The sequence below is a fragment of the Notolepis coatsorum genome, assembly GCF_963971535.1.
Source record: "Notolepis coatsorum genome assembly, contig: SCAFFOLD_1796, whole genome shotgun sequence".
Classification (NCBI taxonomy): domain Eukaryota; kingdom Metazoa; phylum Chordata; class Actinopteri; order Aulopiformes; family Paralepididae; genus Notolepis; species Notolepis coatsorum.
This window is the reverse complement of record NW_028169433.1, coordinates 2,793-20,659: the sequence shown is the minus strand read 5'-3', so window position 1 is coordinate 20,659 and position 17,867 is coordinate 2,793. Positions and strand designations below refer to the sequence as shown.

The 17,867-nt window shown below is 41.1% G+C and overlaps 1 protein-coding gene across 2 annotated transcripts; it reads left to right on the top strand.

Moving 5' to 3' along the window:
- The first annotated feature begins 5,115 nt into the window (after window positions 1–5,115).
- Window positions 5,116–14,756, top strand: LOC311248722 (macrophage mannose receptor 1-like). Of its 2 annotated transcripts, none has more exons than XM_084339557.1 (4): window positions 5,116–5,229; window positions 5,994–6,186; window positions 6,829–6,912; window positions 14,342–14,756. In XM_084339557.1, exons 1-4 carry the CDS (start codon window positions 5,226–5,228, stop codon window positions 14,343–14,345), a joined length of 285 nt encoding a protein of 94 aa, XP_084195683.1. In that variant the 5' UTR covers window positions 5,116–5,225; the 3' UTR covers window positions 14,346–14,756. The 2 variants fall into 2 exon arrangements, with proteins under 2 accessions (XP_084195683.1, XP_084195682.1); XM_084339556.1 differs by lacking the exon at window positions 14,342–14,756 and adding an exon at window positions 10,006–10,079.
- Window positions 14,757–17,867: the final 3,111 nt, after the last annotated feature.

Here is a 17,867-nt window from a genome sequence, read left to right as displayed (position 1 = left end):
GAATACACTAATGCCTTGTCTCCACTAGCCAGGGTTTAGCCGTGCTGTGGCCTCGTCTCCACTAGCCAGGGTTTAGCCGTGCTGTGGCCTCGTCTCCACTAGCCAGGGTTTAGCCGTGCTGTGGCCTCGTCTCCACTAGCCAGGGTTTAGCCGTGCTGTGGCCTCGTCTCCACTAGCCAGGGTTTAGCCGTGCTCTGGCCTCGTCTCCACTAGCCAGGGTTTAGCCATGCTGTGGCCTTGTCTCCACTAGCCAGGGTTTAGCCGTGCTGTGGCCTCGTCTCCACTAGCCAGGGTTTAGCCGTGCTGTGGCCTCGTCTCCACTAGCCAGGGTTTAGCCGTGCTGTGGCCTCGTCTCCACTAGCCAGGGTTTAGCCGTGCTCTGGCCTCGTCTCCACTAGCCAGGGTTTAGCCGTGCTCTGGCCTCGTCTTCACTAGCCAGGGTTTAGCCGTGCTCTGGCCTGTCTGGCACACAGTGAGCGTCTCCATTGTATTTTAGAACCTGGCTAAACCTGACTGCACTCCGGCTGAGACAAACACCTTTCACAACCTGGCCAAACCTGACTGGACTGAGACAAACACTAGCTTGTTTAGCCCAATACACTTCACCGTCTTACCTTTGGGGTTTCTGAATTAGTACATTCCATTATATTTGTGTCAGCGGGTTGTTGTTGTTGTCTTTTCCTTTACATAAATAGACATGTCCACCATAAATTGATGCAGAAAAGGCACAAATCGGTGCTTAAAAGTAAACCAGCATGCAGGAAATTAAGTGTTTGATGCTCAAAATGTCCCAGGGGAGGATCTCCAGATCTCCCCCCCTTAAAGTCCCCCCCCCCCCATGTTGAAACCAAACCCACGCCCTCTTGCACATACCCAACCATAGCATGCTAAACCATGCTAGACCACAGCTAGCCCTAGCCAGGCTGAACATATAGCTAATGGAGACAAGGCATAAGAAACTCATGTACAGGAAGAAGAGATGCTGAGAGAAACCGCGGGGGGAAACGTCCGGCGTGTCTTTACCTTTTCTAGTTGTGCGTTCTGTCTGGATTTGTAGAGGAACTCCCCGACCGCCACGAACACGGAGAGGACCAGCCCGGCGGCCAGGACGATGAAGATGCCTCCGATGTTCTGTACCCCCAGGGCGCTGGCCTCCTTGCTCTCCTCCTCGGGACAGCCGTTCCCCCTCCACCACTTCTCCTTCATCATGTGCATCTTGCCCTCCTCCTGCAGCTGCAGGATTGCGATGGTGATCTTATCTCTGTACGGCGAGCCTGAGGGAAAGATGCCAGATGGGTTAACCCTGATCCTGTGTGTTGTGCAGTACGTGAGGGATAGGCCTGCTGTTTTGTTGTTTGTCTTTTGTTTTTCTTATTACGTATCTGGAGTGAACGGACGGCATTTCAATAGTGTCTTTTATCGAAAGACCGAAGGCGACCGTGCAAGGTGCCAACCTCCTCCTCATCGAGCCAGAGCCGGAATCGAACCGGGAACCTTCCGATTACCAGACGACTGCTCTGTCTCCTGAGCTACTATCTCCTGCAACTACAGTAGCAGTAGCAGTAGCAGTAATAGTAGTAGTAAATCAAATCAAATCAAATCAAATTTATTTGTAAGGCCCGACAACACACGTTAATGTCGCCATGGGCCGGACACGTCTTCTTTAAACAAGTCAAGAAGAAACATAACAATAAGTCAAGAACAAAACAAGAACACCATAAGGTCCAACAAATTTCAAACAAATGCAAAATAAATGAATGAATGCAAACACTCCCAGACATACCCCACGCGAAGGTAAGGAAAAACTCACTAAAACCTAACAATAGGAAAAAATGCACCACAGGCAGTGTGGAGGAGAGAAACCTTAGAAGGGCCATTCAAGGGGGATCTCCCTTCTTAGATGTCGGTGATAGTAGTGTTGCAGACTGACAGGTGGTAAGCATACACTCATGTGTGTGTGTAGTAGTAGTAGTAGTAGTAGTAGTAGTAGTAGTAGTAGTAGTAGTAGTAGTAGTAGTAGTAGTAGTAGTAGTAGTAGTAGTAGTAGTAGTAGTAGTAGTAGTAGTAGTAGTAGTAGTAGTAGTAGTAGTAGTAGCAGTAGTAGTAGTAGTAGTACGGCAAGCCGTTTTAACATTTATTCCCATTTTCTTTTTCAATTATTATCTTTTATTTGCTTTTAACATTTCATTTACATACAGTTGTAAAATGCAAGTTATAAATATATAAATTACATTTCCTAACTAAACAATTACTAACCCTTCCCCGACCCTTCCTAGTACAAAAAAAAAAGAAAAAACTATCGAATGCATGATTTACTTTAAGACCATGATTGTCTGTGCTACTACCTGAATAAAATAATAAATATGACAACAAAAAGAGCCTGTCAATCACGTGTTATTTGGTGTTGGCTCAACAGTGAGAGGCTGCCCACACCAGCATGGGTTAAACTGGAAGAGAACATAATCCATCCTACTCCACTACAGGTAATCCCCTATATAGACACGCAAAAAACCCTTAACTCTATCACTAAAAACCAGATTATACATCATACCTTTGCATGTTGGAAAGAAACTATTAAACTAATGGGAAATCAAAATACCTTGTTAATGAGCATGCCCCTGTGGAACAACCCTTGTGTCCCCAAAATTATTAGTGATGGAATATCTGAAAATTGGAGAACCAAGGGAATCAGCGAAATAAGAGACTTGTATAACCAAAGCATCTTTTCTGATTTTAATTCCCTGAGAGCGAAATATAATTTACCTTCATCCATCTTTTTTAAATACCTACAGATACGGAACTGGGTCAAAAATAACAGTTATAGCTATCCCCATATGTCTGAAACACCAATAGAGAAACTGTTTAACACTACAAAAACATCAAAGGGCCTGATATCTAAAATCTACACACTGATGAACACTGAACAGAAAGATGATAGGATGCTACAACAAAAAGATAAATGGGAAAAAGATATTAAACACAAATATACCATGAAAGAATGGCAGTCATTGCTCCAGAACTCCCAAACAACTTTAACAAATACCAACCATAGGTTAACACAATTTAATATACTACACAGAATTTATTATACACCTCACAGATTATATCAATTTAGCCACGAGACATCACCCAATTGTCTTCAATGTCAACATGCTAAAGGGGACCTAATCCACACGTTCTGGAATTGCCGGAAGTTAAATTATTACTGGAAATTTATATTTGAACAACTTTCAAAAAAAATTGGAAAGACGATGACTCCTGACGCACGAATAGCTATTTTGGGTGATATCTCTATGCTGATTAACTTTGACAACTTTGAAAAGAAATTTATCCTGTTAGGAATGTCTGCTGCAAAAATTTTTATTCTTTGTCATTGGAAATCTGAACCCCCTCCCCCGACTAAACAATGGTGGGCAGAACTCCTATCCTATTGCACACCTGAAAAAATCATGTATAATGTGAAAGGAAAAATAATACACTTTCAGAAGATCTGGGGTCGGGCAATGGATTACATACCAAATATGGGTATAGAACTGGAGAGAGCCAATTGAAGCATAGAGATTGTGGATATTGTCTTTTTATATTCTATATTTGTCTGCCTGTATTCCCATTTTCTAGCTAGCTGGGTACCTAGCTAGCTCATTCACAATGACAATTTTGCGAATGAACTAGCTGGGTACCCAACTAGCTCATTCGCAAAGATGACCTAGCTAGCTGGGTACCCAGCTAGTTCATTCACAAAGACACATTTGCGAATGAGCTAGCTCACTACCTAGGTTGCAAATGTGTCAGCTAGCTGGGTACCCAGCTAGCTAGGTAGCACGTGTCTTAGCTAGTTAACTAGCCGGCTTTGTCCCATAGGCTTTACACCAAATTTTGCCTCAGCTAGTAGCTAGCTCATTCGCAAAATGGTCCTTGCGAATGAGCTAGCTGGGTACCCAGCTAGCTAATGTGTCAGCTAGCTGGGTACCCAGCTAGCTCATTCGCAAGGACCATTTTGCGAATGAGCTAGTTGGGTACCCAGCTAGCTAATGTGTTTTTGCAAATGAACTAGCTGGGTACCTAGCTAGCTCATTCGCAAGGACCATTTTGCGAATGAGCTAGTTGGGTACCCAGCTAGCTAATGTGTTTTTGCAAATGAACTAGCTGGGTACCCAGCTAGCTCATTCACAAAATAGTCCTTGTGAATGAGCTAGCTAGGTACCCAGCTAGTTCATTCGCAAAGACACATTAGCTAGCTGGGTACCTAGCTAGCTCATTCACAAAATACTCCTTGTGAATGAGCTAGCTAGGTACCCAGCTAGTTAATTCGCAAAGACACATTAGCTAGCTGGGTACCCAACTAGCTAGCTTGTCTTTGCGAATCAGCTAGCTGGGTAGCTAGCTAGCTCATTTGCAAGGACACATTTGTGAATGAGCTAGTTGGTTAACCAGCTAGCTGATTCATGAGTGTTTGGGGGCGGGGGGTGTTGGTGTTTGGGGGCGAGGACCAGGCCAGCAAGGCCTCACCTCCATACTAGTATAGCTGGGCAGGCATAACAGAGTGTGAATGAGCTAGTTCGTTAACGAGCTAGCTCATTCGCAAGGACACATTTGTGAATGAGCTAGTTCGTTAACCAGCTAGCTCATTCGCAAAGACCATTTTGTGAATGAGCTAGCTGGGTACCCAACTAGCTCATTCGCAAAGATGACCTAGCTAGCTGGGTACCCAGCTAGCTAATGTGTCTTTGCGAATGAACTAGCTGGGTACCTAGCTAGCTCATTCACAGGAACAATTTTGCGAATGAACTAGCTAGGTACCCAACTAGCTCATTCGCAAAGATGACCTAGCTAGCTGGGTACCCAGCTAGTTCATTCGCAAAGACACATTTGCGAATGAGCTAGCTCACTACCTAGGTTGCAAATGTGTCAGCTAGCTGGGTACCCAGCTAGCTAGGTAGCACGTGTCTTAGCTAGTTAACTAGCCGGCTTTGTCCCATAGGCTTGTGGGGAATGTTTGTGCTGCTGTGACACATTAAATAACAACATCTAAGGTTATGTGGAATTTACAAATCTAGATGTGAAGAAAGATTTTGAAAAGATGTTTTAATTTTCTGTTAAATTAGATAAGTTGCCGGATAAATTGCGATCGTTTTACCGGAAGTGGTCACGGACTCACGGCTTCTCAAACTACATTGTTCTACCGTCAACAATGTATTGAATGATCGGGAGAAACACACATCAAAATGGGTGAGTAAATAAGCTGACAATATTAGCATAGATGAATAAATAGCTAACGTTATCCAGTTGACATTACAGATCATAGCTTCCATAACGTCAGCTAACGTTAACGAAAGTAGAGTAGGTTTCATGTTAGCTGTACTGGTTGTTCATAGCTTGCTAGCTAGCTAACGTTACCTAACGTTAGTATATCGATAGCCTAATTTAACGTTAGCTATTTATCCATACTCTAACTACAGTAAATGTCTGGATGTAACAGTACTGTATATCTGTATGTCGTGTATGTCATGATGAATTGAAAATGGGGACCTGATGTAAACAAGACTTTCTATCTCTCTGTTATGCAACCCCAATTAGCAGTTGTTTTTACTGTATTTATTCTGCAATCTTAAATAAACAAATCAAACCTTAGCTAATTTCCCCCCATGATGTGATTGATTGAAAACGTTATTAACAGATTGCAGAATGGGTACAATACAGTACGGCTAAATTCACACAAGTACTAAGGATGCAGTTTATGACATAAAGATATACAGTACTTTGTAAGAAAACGAGATAATAAAAGATATATACATCCGAAAGAGACTATATTATTCTCATGTACAATGAAGTTGTGATATTTTTCTGTATTGTCGCAGTGAAAGGGTTAACCCGTTGGTAGTGTGGTAGTGAAAGGGTGTATGTATCTAGCTTTTTAAATCCATTTCAAGGTACATTCACACACTGTCATACTTTTGTTTCTGAAAGACAACTACTGTTTCATATTGTGTCAGATTCTCAGATAGTGGTCCCCGCCACAACCGTGTCACCTAGTACTTTCTACAAGCTGGGCAATGACTCCTTCAAACTGGTGGCCCAGAAGATGAAGTGGGACGAGGCCAGGAGGCAGTGCCAAGCAGACGACGCATATCTGGCCAATATCCTGAACCCGATAATACAAGCCTTCATTACCCTGCAGATCCATAAGTTATTATCCATAAATTATTATTATTATCTCTGTGTGTGGCGTTAGGCGCTGAGCGTGGCACGAATAAATTATTTTTCAGCCCGCTTTTGTATCGTGCATAAGAACACAAATACTCTCGATAATCTATAGTTTATTTGAAAACTATTCATAAATCAGCCGGAAAATGACAATGTGTTTTGTGTATTCCAGTAAATGGCTATTTTCGTGGAATTTCTCTGAAATTACTAGAACTCTCCGAAACTATACTCGTATTCAAAACGGTATAAAACGGAAATGTACTGATGAAAAAACAATCCGTTTTGTACATCTTTGACTGCAAGCAAGTCATTGATAAGCGACGGGTGTATTAGACACATAGCCATAATTTAAGATATAGTTTATGCATTCGCAAATGTGCTCGTCCTCCCATTGATTAACGTGGTGGCATCCAAGCGATAAATTGTCATATCCGGCTGGCAACCAATGTGTTAACCCTTTCACTGCCACACGACAGAAGGTTAACCCTTTACTATCACGCAACCGATGTGATAGTAAAGGGCTAACCTTCTGTATTGTCACAGTGAAAGGGTCAAGGACACTGGGTCAGACAGTTGTTTGTTCACAGAGGATCTTGTTCTCTCTTGTGACTTCTCTTTTCTCAGACTGGCGGCCGGTTCAAGTGGGTGGACAACTGGCCTCTTTCCTAGTCAAGTCAAGTCAAGAGTTTTAATTGTCACGGCATACAGGTATACAATGAAATGCGGGTGGTCTTGCCCGCAACGATATGCAATACAGTCAGGGTTAGAAATTAAAAAAAAATTTCAAGGGCTTTTTTTGCCCCCCTTAATTGATTTTCGGGGGCTTTTTTTTGTATTTCGGGGGCACTGAATTTTTATGATAAACGGTAGGGGTGGGACGGTTCACAAAATGGACGGTTTGGTTCGTATCACGATTTTAGGGTCACGGTTTTCAGTTCGATATACGTTAATTTTTATTAAAAAAAAATTAACACTCAAATCTAAACATGCTTCTCATTTATTAAAAATAAAATAAAAGGTTTACAGTGTTTACAGCCTTAAATAATGTTTGGCACACAAAGACCGAACTGACTGAAAAATATAGGCTACATTTGTCAAAGTATTAACTTAGTGCAAACAAACAATATGCTCAGCCAGCACTAGACTTTCCTTTCTTTAATTAATATAAACACACAAAAACAATAATAATAATAATAATAATAATAATAATAATAATAATAATAATAATAATAATAATAATAATAATAATAATAATAATAATAATAATAATAATAATAATAATAATAATAATAATAATAATAATAATAATAATGACTTGGATTTATATAGCGCTCTTCATGAGACCCAGAGCGCTTCACAGAGTCCATTATTCATTCATACACAGTCATACCGGTGGTGGTAAGCTACAATTGCAGCCAGAGCTGCCCTGAGGCAGACTCACGGAAGCGTGGCGAATAATCATCGCCTACGGCCCCTCCGACCACCACCAACATTCATTCACATGCATACACATTCATACGAGGCAAGTAGGTTAAGTGTCTTGCCCAAGGACACAACGGCAGTGGGATGGACATGGGCTTGAGCGGGATTCGAACCACCAACCCTTCGATCATTGGACAACCCGCTCTACCCCTGAGCCACGCCGCCCAATTCCCTGATTGTCAGTTCTTAATGGAAAGATTCATTTTCTGCTTGAAATTATTATGTTTCTGTCTACATTTATTTAGACTAACATTATTTAAATATTGAGTGCAACTGTGGTGGATTAAGTAATTCGGTGAGTTGGAACTATCTATGGGTTGGCGCCGGGTCCCCACGGACATTTTAGCGTGTGGCACCTTCAGTTCCGGTCACGTTCATAACATCAACAAGCAGCGCGAAAGCGGCAATAGTCCCGGTTGGAGTTAGTAAAACACAGTTGTATGTTAGCCTTCTTGGATGTTGAATAAACGCCTATCATTGTCTTTAAACACCCCGCCTCTCAGACTCCCATTTCCTCCTCTGCTACAGTAGCTAGTAGCTACGGTGACATTTCATTGACTGTACAGTATTAGCTTGCGGGCTGCGTCGGGCTACCATAGTTAAAACGTGCGTTGTGTTTACAAACTGCTAACGCTATGGCAAGATGTGTGTAGGCCTATGTAATGTTAATGGCTATGTTTTTAAAGTCGTAATGAAGATTGATTTATATTGTGCGTGCCATTTTTACACAAACTGACTGCTGCTGCTGCTGCTGCTGCTGCTGCCTGCAGCCAGTGCAGAACACAGGCTCCGCCAAATGATTTTTTTTATTTGCGCGTCATCTGAACCGTACGATACAGACGCTCCATTACCGGATAAATATATATAATTAGTAAACTGTCGGGGGCATTAAGTGCCCCCCTTAACTGGTTTTCAAGGGCATTTTGTCCATTTTCAAGGGCATTATGCCCCAAGCCCCCGTTAATTTCGAACCCTGAATACAGTGGTACAACATATAATAGAATCCAATAAAAAAAAAAAACATAGTGCAATAAACAGGTACAGGTAACATGGTGTGACATCTCGGTATCTGTACATAGTTATTTACAGAGCATGAAGGACATGCTACACCAAATGGGGGAGAAACGAGCCTACAATGAACGACGCCTGTGTCAGGGCTCTACAGTGCGAGCAAATTGCTCGCATATGCCCCTAAAAATATGTGTGTGCGAACCTGCAAAATCAAGTACTCGCACGGCGTGCGAAGTGGGGCCGGCGAGTGCAGAGTACAGCCTCATTCGTCCTTTTTTTTCTCCGCTGCGAGAATCGTTAAAAAACTACAAGTCCCACAGTTCACAGCCGCATAAACGTTCCAATCACAGTAGAGTTTCCTGTGGTCACGCGACTGGAAACTGAAAGTAATGTTTAGCGTCAGCATAGATATATCTATGAGCGTCAGTGTCTGAGTCAGACAATACAGCCATGTCGAAGCCCATTCATTTTTATTTTGCGCGAAAGATACCGGAGAATGAGAAGTCAGGCGAGGCAGCTCATGTTACAGAGGTGATAGTTAACCAATACTGACGCTAGCCAGCATGCTAGCGAGGCTACACCCACTACTACCCCCACTGTAGCACCCAATGTACCCACTGTAGCTAACTAGCTAACGAAGCTACACCCAATGTACCCACTGTAGCTAACGAAGCTACACCCAATGTACCCACTGTAGCTAACGATGCTACACCCACTGGAGCCGGAGGGAAGACATACAAATTTAACGTGAATTGGCTAAACATTTTCCCATGGCTAGAGTTGGAAAACAATGTCATGTTTTGTAAATATTGCAGAGGGCAGAAACAGGCAGGCAATACGCCCTTTGTGTCGGGAAACCCGCACCTGAAGAGATTCGGTAGTAAAACACAACGTCTCGCGGCGGCACATCCAGTCATCCAGTGTAGAGATTTGTACATATTGAGAAAGGAGAGACCATCCTTGTGAGTTTGTTTAGCACACACACACAGTGTGGGCCAGTGACTTTGGTGCTATTGCACAGTTCCGTTCCCATTTGAACATGCACATACAGAGTACTACTATACATGTACATTTATTTTTGTTTAAAAAATGTGAGTTTGTTTAGCACACACACACACAGTGTGGGCCAGTGACTTTGGTGCTATTGCACAGTTCCGTTCCCATTTGAACATGCACATACAGAGTACTACTATACATGTACATTTATTTTTGTTTAAAAAATTTGAGTTTGTTAATAAACTCAGTTACTAGAAAAAAATTCACTGTGCTCCTAAATTTCTTTGTGTGCTCCTAAATTTTTTCATTTAGGAGCACCTGTGCCCCTAATGAAAAAGGTTAGCGTAGAGCCCTGTCTACATGGACGTGGACCGAACGTGGAAGACAGCAGCATGCAGCAACAGCCACTACTCTCTCTGCAAGAGGTCACCAGGTCTGAATATCTCTATATGATAATAATAATAATAATAATAATAATAATAATAATAATAATAATAATAATAATAATAATAATAATAATAATAATAATAATAATAATAATAATAATAATAATAATAATAATAATAATAATAATAATAATAATAATAATAATAATAATAATAATAATAATAATAATAATAATAATGGTAATAATAACTTAATTTGCATAGCACCTTCACAGCAGTAATGTAGACATAATGGACATAAAATAGACATAGGCATAATATTAGCATGCAATTAGCATAAAATAGTGCAGTGCAATAAAATCGCTCTAATTTACAGTACAATAATCACTGTGCATGTAATGAGTATAAGTAGCAGAGTGTATTAAAAGGCTAAGGTGAACGAGGTACGTATTTAGCTTACTTTTGAAAATATTTAGTGATCTAGCCCAGTGGTTCTCAAACTGTGGTACGCGTACCACTAGTGGTACTTGGTGGTACTGCTGGTGGTACTTGAAAACATTTCCAAAAAAGCTAAAAAAAAAATAAAAAAAAAAAAAAATGTTTGTGCAGTCAGGCCACTGAACTTAGAAGCAGGCCAGGCCAGGCCAGTGTTTCTGGTTGCGGCGGCGCGATAGTTAGATAATCTAAGTGGGGAACAACCAGGAGATCACTGTGACAGAGAGTAATGCAGTCTAAACAGTCATAAATCTTTAATTAAACTATAAATCTTTAATTAAACTTCAGCCCTGATCATAACCATTTATTTTTAGATTTCTTGTAATGTCAGATAAAAAATGAAATACTCCCACTTTTCTGAAAAGAGTTGGTGTTAAATCTGACATTACAAAAAATCCATCAAAATATGTGTTGCTGCTAATCATTGACACATGCCTAGCCTGTAATAACCGTTTGGTACAGCAATCTGGACACTCACTCAAAAAACAAACTACAAAGAATCATCAATAAATCCTCAAAAATAATCTGCACCCCCCTCCCTTCCCTCGAATCACTCCACCGCCAAATTACAATCAGGAGAGCCAGGAAAATCATCTCCGACCCCACTCACCCAGCACACCACATCTTCCAGCTGCTGCCCTCCGGGAGGCGCTACAGATCCCTGACCACCAAAACAACCCGGTTCAAAAACAGCTTCTTCCCCACTGCCATACGGACACTGAACTCCCTGTAGCACCCCCCCCCCCCCCCTGCAGTACCCCCCGCAACCCCCCTTACCTCTGCTGACATGGACATGGACAAACTCACAAACTCTGAACTGTATCTATGTAATTGTGTTTTCTTTTATGTACGCTGTAAGTGATGTTATATGTTCTATGTTTTTGTGGTTTTATGTTTTTATGTTGGAACTGCTATGAAACCTGCACTGAAACTAAATTCCACCAGCCTGGCTGTGTGGTCATTAAATAAATTGAATTGAATTGAATTGAATAATCTCCCCCAGAAAAATGTACTTTGCATTTGATATATTGAAAATATTTTACTTTTTGTGTTTTTTTAACAATAATTTGTGATGCCATCACACAAACTGGCATTTAAAGGGTAAACATTCAAAAATTTATTGAATATGTGTTTTCTTCTTTTTTACAATAATTTGTGATGCCCATCACAAACACTGGCATTTAAAGGGTAGCAATGCCTGCACCAGAATGCAGGAAATTAAGTTTTTGTAACAAAATAAGTGCGTGTGTGTGTGTGTGTGTGTGTGTGTGTGTGTGTGTGTGTGTGTGTGTGTGTGTGTGTGTGTGTGTGTGTGTGTGTGTGTGTGTGTGTGTGTGTGTGTGTGTGTGTGTGTGTGTGTGTGTGTGTGTGTGTGTGTGTGTGTGTGTGTGAGAGAGAGAATGACGGACAATTGCTTGCTGTGTGAGAGAGAGAGAGAGAGTGAGAGAGAGAGATAGAGAGAATTAAGTACATTTGCTGAAATACAGTTGTTCTTAATTTTCTCACTTGCTATGTGAGAATGTTAGTTATTATGTTCTCAATGCCCCTTGCATTGGATGAGTTGTGTGGAAGCGTAGTTCTAGTGCTATCCCTTTGTACATTGTGGCTGTGTCTGACAAAAGTTAACAATAAATAATGGTATCAGGAATACATTTGCCTCCTGCATGAACTGTGCATAGCTGAATAGACTGTATTTTAACGCCGGTCATATGGTGGTACTTGGAGAGCCAGCTACGTTCTCAGGTGGTACTTGGTGTAAAAAGTTTGAGAACCACTGATCTAGCCTAATGTCCATAGGGTGTTCCATGGCTTTGGTGCATCATTCGCAAAGGCTGCCTCCTTGATTTTCTTTTGGCTGTGGTTGGGAACCTTCAATAAACCAGTAGTCATTCATTAATTTGGCCGTCCTCAGACGGGTTCGCCAGTGGAGATTCCAATCATCCCGATCCTCCATACATCCGACCAGTTGCGTAGGGCTCTCCACACCTGCGTCCTTCCTCAGTATGTCTACATATGTCGGCGTGGGACGTCCTCTTGGTCGTCGCCCGTGTGTTGGCTCCCAGAGCACTAGCTTGCTAGTCGGAAGTACCTGGTGTCGGTGGCAGTGACCTGCAAGTTTCATCCTCCTGGATGCCACCTTGTCGCTCAGCCTTGGTAGTCCCCCGTACAGATGCTTGTTGGTTACATGCTCATTCAGAACGCAGTTTCCCGCCTGATCTCAAACCTACCGAAGTCAGCCCATGTCACCCCACTTCTTAGGGACCTGCACTGGCTCCCCATTGCCGCACGAATCCGCTTCAAGGCCCTCGACCAGGCATATCGTGTGGCAAAGGGAACGGCTCCCGCCTACCTCCGGTCAATGGTCTCTAACTACACACCCTCAAGACCCCTATACGCTCTGCATCTTCCAGCTGCCTCAGACCTACTCCTATCCAAGCTCCGGGAGGGTCATCAAAGAGAAGCCGCCTATTCTCAGTCCTTGCCCCATAATGGTAGAACGAACTTCCCACCACAGTTAGGACAGCCGAAACCCATCCAATCTTTTGCTGTCGACTAAAGACACACTTCTTCAACCAATATCTGAAATACAATTAAAAAATATATCTAACCCTAACTAACCTTACTGTCATGCACTTGTCCTAATATACTAACCCAGTGGTTCTCAACTTTTTTACACCAAGTACCACTTGAGAGCGTAGATGGCTCTCCAAGTACCACCATATGACCGACGTTAAAATACAGTAATTAACTCTATTCAGCTATGCACAGTTCACACAGGAGGCAAATTTATTCCTAATACCATTATTTATTGTTAACATGTACGAAAGGGGTACTAGAACTAGCAAACTCTTCCACACAATTCTCAAACAATGCAAGGGGAATTGAGAACATAATAACTAACATTCTCACATAGCAAGTGAGAAAATGAAGAACAACTGTGAAAATTAAGAACAACTGTATTTCAGCAAATGTACTTCATTCAAACACTCTCTGAATGAACACTCTCCATCTCTCTCTCACACTCTCCATCTCACACACTCTCTCTCTCTCTCTCTCTCTCTCTCTCTCACACATGCACAAAGTGTAACAGGCGAGGGATAATACAGTTCAAACAAATAAGTGTATTTCTCTGTCTGTCAGATTCTATCTCTCCCCCACTGTGTCTCTCCCTCTCCATCTCTCTCCCCCCTCTCTCTCCTTCTCTCTTTCTCTCTCCCTCTATCTCCTTCCCTTTCTCTCTCCTTCTCTCTCCCTCTCTCTCCTTCCCTTTCTCTCTCCCTCTCTCTCTTCCCCCTCTCTCTCCCCCTCATTCTGTCTCTCACACACACACACAAATTTTGCGTGGGCTGATCCATAGTGGGCGAGTGCCTGCGGTCAACCGCGGTGGCGATCAAACTAAAATATTTTTATTGTTTGCGGTTAATTTGCGACCTGGTTAGTTAAAATACAAATATAATTAGCATAATACCGCCGATATCCTGCATCAAATCCCGACTCTTTCCAGAGGGATCTTCTTCCAATCAAATAAAGTCTAATCCGACGGCAGTAACAGAATAAGGATGAATGAATAGTGATGTGGATGTAAATCAACAAAACACTTGTAGTCCATTCTAGAAGTGACGGAAGGCTTTGAGAAACGAGTGTTCAGTCGCTCGGTATAGTGTGTGGCTACTTACCAGCTTTCGCTATGCAAAACTTAATTTAGTCTCTTGAAACCTGTTTTTTCATGCATTAGTATTATCTCATCCCGATTCTCCTTATTTCAGGTGAGTGGCACTGGATCGACAACAGCGTCGTGGACTACACCAACTGGAAAGTCGGGTATCTCATGATGCAGCAGTTAAGGTGTTGATACCATTCAGCACCACATATCTGTGTGAAGCTGGCTTTTCATCCATGACGGCTCTGAAAACAAAATATAGGGCCAAGTTGAGCCTTGAGGATGACATGCGTGTTGCCTTGTCAAAGATCTCCCCACGTATTGACCGTATTATTAGCCAGCAGCAGCAGACCTCGCATTGAGCTAGAAATTTCCACTGAGTGAACTAGTGCTTATTTTCTGTATTTATTTATATTTTTTGAGAAATGGTAACTTGGTGATCCTTTTCTGTATTTAAAAAGAATACATGATTTTCTGTTTTTGAGAAATGGTCAAACTTATCCAAATATGCTATTTTTATGGAGAACAGTGCAGCTGCAACAGATAGCACTTTAGTGATCCTTTTCTGTATTTAAAAAAAATACATGATTTTCTGTTTTTGAGAAATGGTCACACTTATCCAAATATGCTATTTTTATGGAAAAGCTTAAAGATAGCACTTTAGTGATAATTTTCTGTAATTATTAATGCTATTTGATTTACTAATAACTACAAGCAGTGTAATGTCAACAGTACTAAGCCATTTAGACCTGAAACACCTGTTAATAATGCATTATATAGCCTGCATATACACACAAATGTGTTTCCCGGTTTCTTAAATAAACATTATTTTGAAAGCAAGCACTTTTGTCATCATTGTAGCAAAAAAGACAGGACCGGAAAAGTCTTTATCGTATGTAGGGGTGACCCCCCCCCCCCAACCACCTCCAATGTACAGTCCCCCCCACCCCACCTACCCAACCTCCTCCAATGTACAGTTTCTACGTCAAATGTATATACTCTCTTTTCTGGACTATTTTTGTATCACAAACAGTACTGTATTTGCAAATCTGGTAAATCTGGTATGTCATAAATGTATAGATGTAGCAGTACTGTCTATCTGTGTGTCATGTATGTCATATATGTCCTGATGAATTGAAAATGGGGGACCCTGATGTAAACAAGACGAAAGCCTTTCTCTGGTCTGCATCCCCTTAACAATTGTGTGTATTGAGCTGTACTGTACTGTACCCATTCTGCAATATGTTAATACAGTTTTCAATCAATCAATCATTCGGTCATGTTGCATTGCAACTACCGCCCTGTTTCTATTCTTATCTCCATCTCGAAAGTCATGGAAAAAATAGTCTACGAACAGGTCGAAAAGTACCTAGCGGAAAAAAATCTAATCTACGAATTCCAATCTGGCTTCAGAACATCCCACTCCACTGACACATTGATTGATTGAAAAGTTTATTAACAGATTGCAGAATGGGTACAGTACAGCTCAATGCATACAATTGTTAAGGGGATGCAGACCAGAGAAAGACTTTCATCTTGTTTACATCAGGGTCCCCCATTTTCATCATTCATCATCAATTCACCTGCTCTATTTGAACGACCACATCAAACAAGAGGTGGACGCGGGCAAATACTGCGGCATGGTCATGCTGGACCTACAAAAGGCCTTCGACACTGTCAATCACTCCATTCTGATTGAGTGAGCTGGATGCAATCCTACCTGCAGCTGTGTTTGTCGACGGTGACTTGAAATGCAAAGCAGTTGAATATATATATATTCCATGAAATATGACAGAATCAACAGACGAATATTTATGTGGCGATAAAATACAAGACTTTGAATGCGATATCGACCCAGAAAGACGTGTTTAATTCCATTGAAGCCAATTGTAATTATTATACTGAGTAACAATTTAGTGAATGTATAGTATTAGATAACACATTTTCGTTAATACATTTCAAGGGGGGTCTATGTAGAAGACGTCAATGCTGCTTACAATACTTTTTTGAATATCTATCGGACACTTTACGATAGGCACTGCCCAATGGTTCAACATAAACAAAAAAGTAATGACAATAGAAAACCATGGATAACAAAGTGGTTAGAGAATGCATGTAAAAAGAAAAACAAACTATAGAGATTTGATCAAATGTAGAAAAAAGGCTGCTGAAACTAAATACAAAGTGTATAAGAATAAGTTAGTATTCATTATGAGATGGGCCAAGAAAGATTATTACAATAGATTGTTAGGCGGAAATAATAAATAAGGTAATGGAAAATAAATCAGCGTCCATAAAAATGCCTAGCCATTTCATTAGTAATAGTAAGACTATAAAAAACATGAATGAGGTGGTTAATGAATTCAACAATTTTTTTGTGAATGTGGGGCCAAATCTGGCAGATGCCATTCAAAAACACGATGAACCATTACAGGAAGGATGGAGAGGAGATAGTAAAGTACTGCAGTCTATGTTTTTGGGAAATGTCAGTGAAGCAGAAATCATATCCATTGTATCAAAGTCAAAGAATAAGACATCCATTGACAGTGATGGGATAATAATAACTTTATTTGTATAGCACTTTTCATACAGAGGTTGCAGTTCAAAGTGCTTCACAACAGTAGAACATACAGGCATAAGCAAGCATAAAAAATTATAAGAAAATTTAAATACAAAGAGATAGAGATACAGTAATACAAATCTAGTCCCTTTGCAGGTTGATGTGAACACAACATGCAAAGAACATGCAATACAAAGATAATAAACGTACATACTAATTGTGTAGTAGTTATTATTATTGTATTAATATTCTACAGTATCGGCAGATCGCTGCCATCTCAAATGAATCTTCTGTACATCCCTGCAAGAAAGCCATTGAGAATATATATAGTGTGTTATTTAATTTCTTTAATGAGATGAGATTTCTTTAATTTAATGTGTTGTCTGGAAGCACTTTGCCGTATTCTATTATAATATTTTTTTGTTTGTGTTGTATGTTACATACGTCTGGTGGCAATCAATTTCCCCATTTGGGGATTAATAAAGTATATTCTCTCAAATCATTTTCAATTCTCCGTTTTCTATCAACAAATCTCGCATATCCTTGTCAGACAGATTGCCATACATGTCCTATTACATTCTAACATAACTTCAGCCATTTCTCTACTCTACTACTGTAACGTTGAATCTTGAGACGCAACTATATTTGAACGGAACTGCAAACTTGAACCACGGCTGCTGTCCGCCCCGCCCCCAGACTTCAGAATGACCCAATAAAATGCGCTCTGTCATTGAAATGCAAATACCAGCATCTGCGTCATGTACCACGCCCCTAGACATCCGCCCCCAGACGTTGCTACTCATCCCAGCTAGTTCATTCGCAGGTTGCGAATGAACTAGCTGGGTACCCAACTAGTTCATTCGCAGGTTGCGAATGAACTAGCTGGGTACCCAACTAGTTCATTCGCAAAATGATCCTTGCGAATGAACTAGCTGGGTACCCAGCTAGCTAGATCATCTTTGCCAATGAACTAGTTGGGTACCCAGCTAGTTCATTCGCAAAATGATCCTTGCGAATTAACTAGCTGGGTACCCAGCTAGCTAGGTCATCTTTGCGAATGAACTAGTTGGGT

Coding starts and splice junctions, on each gene's coding strand:
- LOC311248722 (XM_084339556.1), top strand. Junction 6,187..6,828: donor ATTACCCTGCAGATCCATAA/GTTATTATCCAT, acceptor CTCTTTTCTCAG/ACTGGCGGCCGGTTCAAGTG. Junction 6,913..10,005: donor TTAATTGTCACGGCATACAG/GTATACAATGAA, acceptor TTTTTCATTTAG/GAGCACCTGTGCCCCTAATG.